At 45.4% G+C, this 13,006-nt stretch overlaps 1 protein-coding gene across 2 annotated transcripts in view; it reads right to left on the reverse strand.

Moving 5' to 3' along the window:
* Positions 1-202: 202 nt before the first annotated feature.
* LOC147634748 (protein GID8 homolog) overlaps positions 203-13,006 on the reverse strand; it is a 35,856-nt gene continuing 23,052 nt past the window's right edge. The window contains exons 2-6 of one of the 2 annotated variants that reach the window (XM_086803918.1): positions 1,867-2,026; positions 1,615-1,718; positions 1,400-1,531; positions 558-714; positions 203-446 (exon numbers count right to left, since the gene is read on the reverse strand). In XM_086803918.1, coding sequence (XP_086660044.1) covers positions 325-446; positions 558-714; positions 1,400-1,531; positions 1,615-1,718; positions 1,867-2,026 — 675 coding nt within the window. In that variant the 3' untranslated portion in view covers positions 203-324. Of the gene's footprint in view, positions 447-557; positions 715-1,399; positions 1,532-1,614; positions 1,722-1,866; positions 2,027-13,006 lie in introns of both variants that reach the window. The other variant, XM_086803919.1, reaches the window with a different exon arrangement.

The following is a 13,006-nucleotide window of genomic DNA, read 5'->3' on the forward strand; positions in this document are numbered from 1 at the left end:
GGGTGGAAACACTGTGCAACACTCAAGGACTGCGCATTGATGGAAACTTTCGCACACTTGTACATACTCGGGCTCAAAAAGTGCCCCTTGATCGTGAAACTTACATTGCCAGGCAATCTTCCCCATCCACAGACCAGGGATGCATTTATGATGTGTAAAGGAACATTACTTTCTTGATACACACCCACAACAACACCACTAGTGCTCTTCCAACAATACATTTACAAGATTGCATTAGGTTTGAGATTGTCAGAGAATGTAACACAGGCTATCATATTGGATTTCCCTAGTTAAAAGCAGACTTCAATCAAAAAGCACTCCTTGTTAAGTTGTAGTTTCCTCAAGTGTAGCATTTACGAGGTCTGTTATGCGAGGATAGGAAGCCTTCTCATCGAGCTGGTTTTGTGCCCAGATCAACATCTTTATTAGACTTGGAAGCTTTGGATCTGTTAAATCAAATCGATGAAAGCTTTTTGAACCCTCAAAATTTGAATTCATCAAAAAGCTGACACGCACAATTCAAAGCATTTAGGCCCTGTGGACTTCTGTAAACACACCTTTTTCATGGCTTTGGCTTGTAAGAATAGCAGCATTGAGTTCACTGGCTGTCTTTTGACGTTGTGAAATATCTAGGAGTTCTCCCACAGGACACATTGAAGAGTCCTCAAAAGCTAACAAAGCTACCGTGCGCTCCAACTCTTCTAGAAAAGCATGCTGTCAAAAAAATCAAAAAGCCTGCTGTCAGATAAGTATAGTTCTCATCATATAGTCCAGAGTTTGCTGGTGAATGCTTTTGACATAATGTTTACTCTGTTCATGCTTGGGAAATTAAGGGCAGTTCACCAAGTGGAGTCAGCCACCAGCACAACCACACCGCCGGGGATGGCGCGGGGGGGGGGGGGGGGGGGGTGGCGGGGCTGGTATATGGTGCTCTGCCACACCAGCTTGCTCCCTCCTCAACACTTCCAGGACAGATGAAAGTGAATGATTCCAGCATCCCAGGGTGGCCTTTATATGGCCCTGTCCACACAGGCTTCCCATCTATTTGGGATAAACCTACCCACCAAACAACCCCCCTCATTCCATGCAATAAATGCACCACTCCAATACCTCCCATACATACAAACATATATACATGTACCCATGGATGTATGTAGATGTGTCGACATGCATACATACATACATACATACAAAATATGTACATACATATGTATATGTATGTGTATATGACTAAATATGTATATAAGTATGTGTATGTTTTTGCATATGTAGATGCTATACGTGAGTGCGTGCATGTGTATACATGTTTGCAACATATTTCTGGCTCTTGCCTCTTAAAAATCACATGAGAGATTCCAAACCTGCTAAAGACACTAAAGAGCAGTGTCTTTTTGCTTACATTTTCCTCGCCCCGTGGTGCAAGCTCCTCCTGAGCAAATTCTAAAGCCTCTTCTACTTTCCCATTGCGGATCAGTTCTATAAGCCTCTGCTGTTGCAGATGGAAGAACAACTGCGGGTTCGTGTCTAAAATCTGCATAGTTCACATTAAAACCTCATAACTACTCAAGCATGATGGAGTTGGTGATTCCAAAAGGGGGATGGCAACATATTCACCTCAGGATTCAGATCATTGGTCTTCTCAATGGCATCTTCAACATTGCCACACTGTACAGCTTTTCGCACTGCCATCCGATCTGTTATAGTCCGGAGATCTATATCTGCTGACCTTAGCTAAGGTTCAAGAGGGTATGTCAAGAGCACCCTGAAGAAGAAAGGCTGTACAAGTACAAGTGTCTCCAAGCCAGCAACCCAACTAAGTCCCTGTTTATTTCAATGAGAAAGGACCTTAATGCAAAAGCAGGATACGCTCTGTCCCAGATTCCATCTGAAACCTCTCAGCAGCCTCAACATATCCTTCCGTAACAAGAAAATTCATGACTACTTTGTTCATATCGTTTTTCCTTATTTTTACAGCGTTGAGCTTTTTCTCCCACTCTTCCCTTGTAAAGATCTTCTTTGAGGAAGACTGCTTCAAAGAACCAAGGTCAAGCAAAACAATATGAGTGGTGCAAGGTATAATAACCAATCTAGCCATTAATGAACAAACTGACTTCTCTCTCTCTCTCTCTCTCTCTCTCTCTCTCTCTCTCTCTCTCGCCATAGAGCAGCAACATGACAGGAGGTGAACATTAACACCTCCTCTTGCAAGTCGCCGGCCACTACTGATGAGAGGCAAGGGCAAGAATTGTCCGAATCATGGCCATCCTAGCTGTCGGTGCAAAAGTGTCCTCATAGTCGATGCTTGGCCACTGAGCATAGTCCTTAGCCACAAGGCTGGCTTGTGCTTGCCCACAGACCCACTTGACACCAATGACTGACCATTTTAACGGCCTTGAAACCAACTTCCAAGTCCCATTCTTCTCTATGGCCTCAAGTTCCACTTGTATGGCTTTCCTTCACGTCTCCTGGGAAAGAGCTTCCTTAATCGAAGTAGGCTCCTTGTCTCGAATGATAGGATACATCAAGGCATAATTTACTTGTAAGTGCTCCTATGACTTACTTTTGTCACGAACTCTGTGTTGGGTTTTATGCTGTGTATGCACCCAGGGGAGTGCTAGTGATCATCAGTAGGTTACTGGGGCACCTTCTACTTCACTTAGTGGAGGTTTTTTTCCCCAGTTTTAGCTTAGTTTCACTTATAATGATTTATAAGTGATTTGGTCCACCTGGCACACTTTATGGCCGGACCATGTGAACACACCTTTTAGGTCACATCTTTTATGTGGCCATTGTACTTCATTTTATAACAATCAATATATGAGCAGTCGTGTTCCTCTCTCACACTCTCACGCCTCCTGCTGAAGTGCCTTCCAAACCCTAACCCTAACAGGTCAAACCCTTCATTTGGTATGAGAGCAGGTTGGCTTGCCCTGCCCGTACAGTTCCACGCCATCAGTTGCCTTCGCCTGCAACAGCCCGTACAATCACTCCAGCGCAGACAGCCATACAGTCTTGCGCAGCCAGCTGTCGTACACTGCTCCTGACAGTCAGTTCCGTACAGTACCTGCATGTACTGGTTCGCCTGACACTGTCCGTACATTCGCCGTCAACTGCATGTACAGTCGCACAGGCTCCTGCTTAGCTCCGTACACAGTCACCTGTACAACCAGTTCGCCACAAGCTGTCCGTGCAGGTTCGCCACCAGCTGCCCGTACAGGAGTGCCACCAGCTGTCCGTACAAGCTCTTGCTGTGCTCCATACACTGCTCCGTATAGCAGACAGCAGGCGACCAGCACGTGCTGAGTGTACCTGCAGCTCCGTACAGCCGCCGTACAGTCGACCAGCACTCTACTCCTGTTCCGTACCTGCAAAATCACATTTTGGTAAGCCTTACATGTTTTGAAATTTGGGCATTTTCTCTGTGAAAATTTTCTGGCACATACGAGAGATTTCTTGCAAAGAAATCTCTACAGATCTTTTGCAAGGTTTTGGGTGCAGTAATTTTGGGCATTTTTGGGCATTTTGGCACTGTGTGAGCCATTTTCATTGCTCTACTCGATCAGTGGTGCATTGTGTTGCACATTCAGAGGATTGAGAGTGCAGGCATATTTGGGTAAGCTGTATTCAGTGGAGTACAGTTGCTTTCAGGGTTGTTGCTTTTGGGTTTTTTGATACACAGGTACAACATTGTGCATTGGCATAATGGCAAATCAACAGCAGAGTGATGTGTTCACGTACTTGTCTAAGGAAGACAAGTTGGATGGCATGAACTACTCCTTGTGGAGTTTTATGCTGAGAAATGTGTTGGTGGCAAAAGGTCTTTGGGATTTTGTTAGTGGTGATGAACCACGTCCAGGTCCATTGGCTCCAGAGACTCCTCCCCAAGGGGGTGCTTGTGGAAGAGGACAACAGGCACAAGCACCAGGTCAGCCACTGCTTGTTCAAAGAACAAATGCCCAGAAGACATAGGATGCCAAAGATGCACAAGCCTTATCACTTATTGCATTGTCAGTACAGAGGTCTATTATACCTCATATTCGTTCAGCTCGCTCTTCATGGAATGCATGGGTGACTTTGGAGCAAATGTATGCTGCTCGTAATGAGGCACGGATCTCATTTTTGAAAAGAGAGCTGGAAAATCAGAAGATGCATGAAGGAGATGATATGTCTAGCCACTTGAACAAGCTGCAGGATTTGAGAGAGCAACTCATCAATGTGGCCGAGATTATTCCTGAGACATAGCTTGTATCCACCATCTTAAACTCTTTGCCAAGATCCTACTTGGCTTTTCATACCTCTTTGAACCTCAGCATGAGGAATGCTGTTGAGCCCCTTAAGTATCAGGAACTTGTTGCTCTCTTGTTACAGGAAGAGCAAATCAAGAAGAACATGAACATGAACATAAGTGCTGAACAAGCATTTACGACAGGTCACAAAGGGAAAGGCAAATCTCAGCCAAAGAGTTCAAATCAGAATTCAGGTGATGGTGGTTCATCTCAGGACACCAAGAAAGGTGATGGACAGCCCAAGAAGAAGGGCAAATGCCATTACTGTAAGACGCCAGGTCACTAAATCACAGAGTGTAGGAAGAGGATTGCCAAAGAGAAGGCAAAGGAATCTGGGATGTCTGTAAATGATGCCTCTAAAGCTCCTCCGGAGACTGCCTCCTTTGTTGAGACAGGGATTACTATTTCTACACATGTAGTTATGATGCCTCTTGGTCTTCACAGGCACTCAGTGTGACTGAGCATGCATGTACTTGGTATTTTGATAGTGGTGCTTCAAAGCATATCACATCTCGCAGGGATTTGTTTTGTAATGTATGCCCTGCCCCTGTTGGCAAAACTGTTCAGTGTGCCAATAATGCTTCATATCCAGTTCGTGGCATTGGGGAGATTCAGCTCACAGCCATTGATGGCTCTATTCTTCGCCTTACAGATGCCTTATATGTACCAGGGACAAAGAAGAATCTGTTGTCCATTTCTTCTTTAGCACAGTGTGGTATGCAAGTCAACTTTGATGATGACAAATGCATGGTCAGAGACAAAGCTAATGCCTTGACCTTGATGCTTACTGGTACATTATGTCATGGACTCTATCAGTTGGATGCATTTCAACCAGTGGATCGGTCTGCTTATAATGCATTCACTCGTACTCCAGCTATGGTTGATGCGGAGTTATGGCATGCTCGCATGGGGCATGTAAATTTTGGTAGTCTTATGCTTATGCAGCGACATAACATGTTGACAGACCTACCTCTTCCAGATCACATATGTGAAGGATGTATTTTGGGAAAAATGCATCGGTTTTCCTTTCCACGTGATCAGGCTCTACAAGCAACTGCAAAGTTGCAGCTTATACAGAGCGATCTTTGTGGTCCCATGCAGACGAAGTCATTAGGAGGTTGCTTCAGTATACTACTCCTTATACTCCACAGCAGAATGGGGTTGCAGAAAGGAAGAATCGGTCACTCATGGAGATGGCCAGATGTATGTTAAAGGCAAAGAAGCTACCACATATCTTTTGGGTGGAAGCTGTTATGTGTGCTTGTCATATTTTGAATCGATGTCCCACAAAGGCATTGGTTTCCATTACTCCTTTTGAGGCTTGGCATGGCCGCAAGCCTTCGGTATCACATTTTCGTACTTTTGGGTGTCTTGCATATGCACACATACCCCAAAGAGTTGAGGAGGAAGTTGGATGATAAAGCCACAAAATGTATTTTTGTTGGGTATAGCCGTGAGAGCAAGGGCTACCAGTTATATGACCCACTGTCCAAGAAGATATTCACTAGTCGGGATGTGATTTTTGATGAAAAATCAAAAATATCCATGGCTGGTTATGATGTAAATCAGGCTGAAAATGATGTGTTTGAAGGTCTACTACCTATGGAGTTTCATTCCACAGTTGGTGATCCAACCCATGAGGGTGCAGAACAGCCAGCTAATCATGAAGATGGTGCAGAAATTCAGCAGGCAATTGAGCCAGAAGTTGAGCCAAATATGGGGCAGCAGGCTCCACAGGTCAGACACATACCTAGATGGTATTTGAGGACATTACAGGACAGCCATCTAGAGGGTCCTCTTGCTGGCCGTACTCGTAGGGAGACACGGACCAATGAGCATGCACACATCATGGATTTAAATATGGTTATGGCAGCCAGTTTACAGGATGATGATGAGCCTGATTCATATGAGCCTGATTCATTTGTGGATGCACGAGACAATGTGCATTGGAACAAAGCCATGCAAGATGAACCTGATTCTATCAAAAAGAATCAAACATGGGATTTGGTTGATCTGCCCAAAGGCAAGAAAGCCATTGGTACTAAGTGGGTCTATAAGTTGAAAAGACATGCAGATGGATCCATTGACAGGTACAAAGCCTGTCTAGTTGCAAAGGGCTATGCACAGAAGAAGGGCATTGATTATGAGGAGACATTTGCTCCTACATCCCGTATGTCAACACTTAGGTGTGTCATTGCATTGGCTGCACATCGTGGTTGGGTTGTTCATCAGTTGGACATCAAGACTGCTTTCCTACATGGGGACCTCGAGGAGGAAGTTTATGTACATCAGCCCATAGGTTTTGCAGAACATGGTCATGAAGGGAAAGTATGCAGGCTGAAAAAGGCCTTGTATGGTTTGAAACAAGCTCCACGAGCTTGGTATGAAAAGATAGATGCTTTCCTGCTCACTGAAGGTTTTGTGAACAATCCATCAGAAGCCACTTTGTATGTAAAGAAAGAAGAGAAAGATCTAGCCCTAACCCTAACAGCTTAAGCCCTTCACTCTGTGCGAAATTCGAGGTCCGTCCTTCGTGGTCCACTCAGAGGGATACTCCGTCACACCCAACTCTCGAGTGGTATCCAACCACTTCGGTACCTGAACAAAACACGAAGTCACCTGCTGCCTGCGGCTGTGGCAAATCTCCAACCTCGGGATCAACCTCTCCTACTGACAAAGCCTAGCTAGTTGGAACAATAGCCCGAGACTCATCCTCGCACTCATTTGAAAACATGGAATATGATGTCCCAATTGGGGGACCTCAAGATGGAAGCGCTCGCCAAGGCTTTCTGCGCTCAATAAGCTAACAGTTAAGAATAGATTCCCCCTGCCCAGAATAGAGTACATCCTAGAACGACTCAATGGTGCAAAATTTTTCTCTAAGATAGGATCTTAAGAGTGGCTACCATCAAGTTCGGATCTTCGAGGCCAACATTCCAAAAACCGTCTTTAGGACTGAGCGTGGCCACTACGAATTTGTGGTGATGCCCTTTGGCCTCACCAACGCACCAGCGACGTTCAACAAAATGATGTCTCGGGCGGGTTTTCGAGATCTCATTGTCAAATGCGTTTTCATCTCCTTAGATTACGTTCTTATCGTCTCAAGGACTGCCAAGCAGCATGAGCGAGATGTGGCACAGGTTTTGCCACTCTTGCAGGACAATGAGTTATTTATCAATGCCAAGATGAGTGAGTTTGGAGTATAGGAATTCCATTACCTGGGATACATCATCAATTGATCAGGTATTAGCCTCAACCCTGAAAAGGTACAGGCCATTCTCACTTGGAATGTTCTCACTACAATCCAAGAAATCCGCTCATTTATGGACCCTTGTCAAGCCTACAGCACCCACATGGACAAGTTGCAGCACCTCTTACTGACTTGCTCAAGGGGGTGAAGACTTGTCGTCAAAAAGTGTCCATCACGAGCAAGGCTCCGGAGGCATTCCAGGCAATGAAGAAAGTTTCCTCTGAGTTACTAGTTTTGAAGTTGGCATCATGGGATGATCCTTTCGAGGTGATTACCGATGCCAGTAACCTTGCCATTGGAGCTGTTTTACAGCAAGATGGTAGGCTAGTGGCTTATTATAGCCGCAAATTGAATAACACCGAAAAGAATTATTTGGTGTATGACAAAGAGCTCTTGGGGGTGATGACCGCTCTTAATCATTGGAAGAACTTCCTTTACGAGAGGGACCTCACAATTAAGACAGATCACCATACACTTAAATGGTTGCAAACCATGCCCAGTGCCCAACGGAGTGACAAGTTGAGTCAAATTGAGTCAATTGTTTCAACAATTTGAGGGAATGATTGAATACGTCCCGGGCAAAAGTAACCCCGTTGCCGATGCTCTTAGTCGAAAGGACACTATTCAGACATTGCAGGAGTCCACTGTGCTAGAAATTCAAGACAAAGACTTGGACAGTATGAAGGCACATCCTCACAGTATTTGAATTCAGAAGAGTTCCAGACTCAATATCAGTTGGCCCTCCATTCAGAACTAGGCCACTCCAGTATACAGGATGGTTGGTTGTTTTTCAAGAACCGTCTCTGTGTACTCAAAGAAAAGTACCAAGTCCTTCTCCAGATGCCCATGATTCTCTGGTTGAGAGTCATAGGGGTATCAACAATACCTTGGAGAACTTAGAGAGGTCATTCTATTAGCCTAAGATGTGACGGGATGTCTACCAACACGTCCATGCATGCCAAATATGTCAAAAAGTGAAAGTTCCTCATACCAAACAAGCACGGTTACTTCGGCCTTTGCCTATTCTTGAGGGACTCTTTCACGACATCAGTATTGTAATATGCGGAAGCTTCGGAGAAAGATCGGTAACTTCAAAACTCAAAATACAGCACTCTTTTCGCGACGGAATTTAACGCACAAACTGAAAGGAGATGTGCAGAAAAAATAGAGAGAGAAGGGGGAGATGGAGAGGACACAGTATTGGGTCCCAATTACCCTCTGTAGGGCCCCCACCACGGATGGTGTATTTGCTTTATTAGAATGATGTAAATCTGAAAACAAATACAGAATTCTTGACCTTTCTTGGCTGGGAAACCCCTGCCCTTGACCTTCAGAAGTCCACCCCTTTGCTTAGCAATCTCCTTGGCTTGTCTAGCCCTTGATTGGCTTGAGCTCTTGGTGAAATAATGAGATGAATGATTGGATTGTGGACCTCTCCTATTTATACTACCCTACAGTAGCAGTCGGCCAGTATAAGAGCAGGGGGCCAGCAGACAAATCCCACGACTGAGTAAATTCAGCATTAAATGCTCAAAAAAATCCTAATAAATGCTACGTATTTTCCCTAGCAAGCTGGGGAGGCAGGCATTTGCTTCTAGAAGGTTGGGCATAGCCTTTGCCCACAATCCATGGGCTGGGCAGTCTGTATGGGCTGTCCCATACTTGCCCTACAGCCCTATGAAGGCTGTAACCTCCTGAAAATAGCCTTATTCTTGCCTTAGGACTGTCCTACAGCCCTTCCATGGCTGGTGGGTCCAGCCTGGGCCTTATAGGATGGTTTCACACCATTCCCATACCCATACTAAGCTCCAGGGTAGTCCTATGGGCTGGCCCCTTGTCCTAACCACTATCTACTCAGTGATCTGGCATCCGGTACCATACCTGATACACAGAACCACTGACATCGTTCTAGAGGGAGACTCAGCACGGACTGGCACTGTTTCATGTGCAGGACAGTGCACATCTGACCTTGGACTCATGTGCAAGGCCATGCACACCTGACCTCGGATGATTTAGATGGATCCTTGGCTGACTCGTCCCAAACTGGGCTCACATGGGACCAGTTCACCATCCCAGGTCATGCACCTTCTGTACAGAAATGTCTACGTGGCATCCAAGTGCGGGATGCACGTGACATCCCCTTCTGCTTAACTTGACGGAAGCTGCATAGCCTCCAAATAATCCGTCAATAACGCCGGATAGTCTTCGAAGAACTCTTTGTCGAGCCATACCGTTTCATGGGTTCCTCGGTCCTGAAACTTCGTGAGGAACTGTCATAGTCTTCAGCTTGAGCCATGCTTGAAACGGTGCAGAAGGATCTGTTCTGGAACCATTACTTCTGCTTCATCAACAATGTCTGGTTCCGCTTCGTCTTTGACCTCTGAAGAGGTGGGACTTGCATATGGCTTTAACCAACTGACATGAAATACATCGTGCATAGTCCAACTCGGAGATAGCTTTAACTGCATAGACACCTCATTAATCTTTTTCCGGATGGGAAAAGGTTCGAAGCTCCTGAAAGACAACTTTGGGCATCGCTTGCCCACCTGTTTTAGTCTTTGCTTCATAATCCGAAGATAAACCCAATCTCCTTCTGAAAACTTCATATCCCTTCGGTCTTTATTGGCCTGTCGAGTGTAGGCCTCTTGCCAATCTGTCCTTTACTGACTCTAAAATCTCCTAGTAAGACTCCGTCACTCTGTTCGCCTCCGGTACTGAAGACGAAGTCCTGGTTAACAACGACTGGAAAGGTCTTTCAAATGCTGCCTCATATGGAGTCCTGCCAATAGTAGCTGAAGAAAAAGAGTCATTCAAAACAGCTTGAACTAAAGGCAAAAACGATTCCCACTTACCTTGCTGATCGTGGACATAACACTTCAGCACATCAAAGACCAACTTGTTGTATATCTCTGTCTGGCCATTTGTCTGTGGGTGGAATGCACTGGAAAAATTCAGCTTAGTACCAAAATTATCAAACAATGCCCTCCAAAAATGACTGGTAAACTTGGCATCTCAGTCTGATACTATGGTCCTAGGAATCCCGCCAATTGGGTACCAATGCCAAATGAATAACTGAGCAACGTCCTCCGCGGTCACATTGGCCCTGCAAGGAATAAGCATAATAAATTTGCTAAACCTATCAACAATAGTTAAGCACTGCGCATTACGCTTACTCGGACTGGGAGACAGATTTGTGACAAAGTCCATCGAAATGTCCTGGAAAGAATCCTCAAGAATTGGCAAAGACTGTAACAACCCTATCTTCTGTCCACGAGGAGCTTTCACCTTTTGACAAATGTCACAGCGTTATACATATGTAAACACATCACGCCTCATCTTTGGCAAATAGTATTGCCGTTCTAATTTCTCCAGAGTCGAATTCATGCCCCTATGACCACCTGTAATGGTGTCATGGGCATCATGGAGAAGAGCTGCCCTGAATGACTTCATGACACATAGTCGGCCTTTGTAGAAAAGCCAACCATCGCGTATCAGAAAATGGCATGGTCCTATGGCATCCAATGCATGTTCCCACTGAGTACCGAATTTCTCGGAATCCGCATACGTGTGCTTCATGTCCTCTAGTCCTGTACCAACAAGGTCAAGTCTAGTGGCCTGAATCATAGATACTTGTCTCTTCCTGCTCAAAGCGTCGGCCACTGGATTGGCCTTCGCATCATCTGCTGGAACATGTCTGTGACACTCAAGCCGGGTGCCCTAGCTGGGCTGCCTGGTGCACTCTGGTCCCATGGTTCTGGGTCTCTCTCATCGCCGAAGCTCGCCATAGCAGGAAAATGCAATTCCTTTCCGGAACGCAATCTGACCATCCACTATCTGTGTGGGAGACTTCCGGAGGCTAAAAACCAACCTTCGAGGGACAGGAGTCACTCCGAAAGGGGTAGTCCACCGGCATCTAAAAACCAACCACACGAGCGAGAAAAATTTTCTAGTTTTCTTTGCTGAATCTTTGTCCTTGAAGTAGGCTCTGATACCACTGTAATATGCGGAAGCTTTGGAGAGAAAGATCGGTAACTTCAAAACTTAGAATTCAGCACTCTTTTCACGACGGAATTTAACGCACAAACTGAAAGGAGATGTGCAGAAAAAATAGAGAGGGAAGGGGGAGATGGAGAGGACACAGTATTGGGTCCCAATTACCCTCTGTAGGGCCCCCACCACGGATGGTGTATTTGCTTTATTAGAATGATGTAAATCTGAAAACAAGTACAGAATTCTTGACCTTTCTTGGCTGGGAAATCCCTGCCCTTGACCTTCAGAAGTCCACCCCTTTGCTTAGCAATCTGCTTGGCTTGTCTAGCCCTTGATTGGCTTGAGCTCTTGGTGAAATAATGAGATGAATGATTGGATTGTGGACCTCTCCTATTTACACTACCCTACAGTAGCAGTCGGCCAATATAAGAGCAGGCAGCCAGCAGACAAATCCCACGACTGAGTAAATTCAGCATTAAATGCTCAAAAAAATCCTAATAAATGCTGCGTATTTTCCCTAGCAAGCTGGGGAGGCAGGCGCTTGCTTCTAGAAGGTTGGGCATAGCCTTTGCCCACAATCCATGGGCTGGGCAACCTATATGGGCTGCCCTATACTTGCCCTACAGCCCTATGAAGGCTGTAACCTCCTGAAAATAGCCTTATTCTTGCTTTAGGACTGTCCTACAGCCCTTCCATGGCTGGTGGGTCCAGCCTAGGCCTTACTGGCCCACATGGGTATCTCTTTAAAGTTAAAGTTGGCGGAAGTTGGACTATGCATAATGTCTTTCATGTTTCTTGGTTGAAGCCATATGTAGTTCTAGCATTGCAGGATATATCAACAACCAAATATGATCAGCGAAGCTGAAGTCATAGAGCCAGAGCAAATTCTCCTCCACATATGGAAGCATGGATCCAATTGAAGAATACGACAGTTTTACATGAAGTTTAAAGACCGTAGAACCCATAAAGTAGTTTGGCTGGATGAAGAGTTCTTTCAGCAGTACCCCTAGTTGTTGGCGGACTACTTGGAAGCCCTGAATCTACCGCCAAGTTAAGTAGGAGGGAATGTCACGTGCACCCTACACTCGGGTACACAGTGACACTCTCGCATGATAATCAGTGCAACATTTGTACAGAAGTAGCACATTTTTTAGAAATATTTGTCGTATGCCGTGACTCCATTGTGAGCCCTCAATCCACGAATTCCTTGTTTGCTAGATGGAGCCAGTCATCACGAGATGTAATCTTTTCTTGATGGTTTTAGTGGATACGAGCTACGTAGGTTAGTCTCTGAGCCTTAGAGATTAGTCAAGTGTCCGTCCTCTTAACTCACTTGGAGAATTCATCATACAGGTGCATGTAGATGTCAACCATAGCCATAGATGCATGATTAGGTATTTTTAGACTCATTTCATATATAAGGGACCAGCCCTAAGGCCAGCCCCAATGTGGGCTAGCCCACAACAAGGGGTAGCCAAAC

This window comes from Cibotium barometz, chromosome 10, assembly GCF_041138505.1.
Source record: "Cibotium barometz isolate CiBa-2024 chromosome 10, ASM4113850v1, whole genome shotgun sequence".
Classification (NCBI taxonomy): Eukaryota; Viridiplantae; Streptophyta; class Polypodiopsida; order Cyatheales; family Cibotiaceae; genus Cibotium; species Cibotium barometz.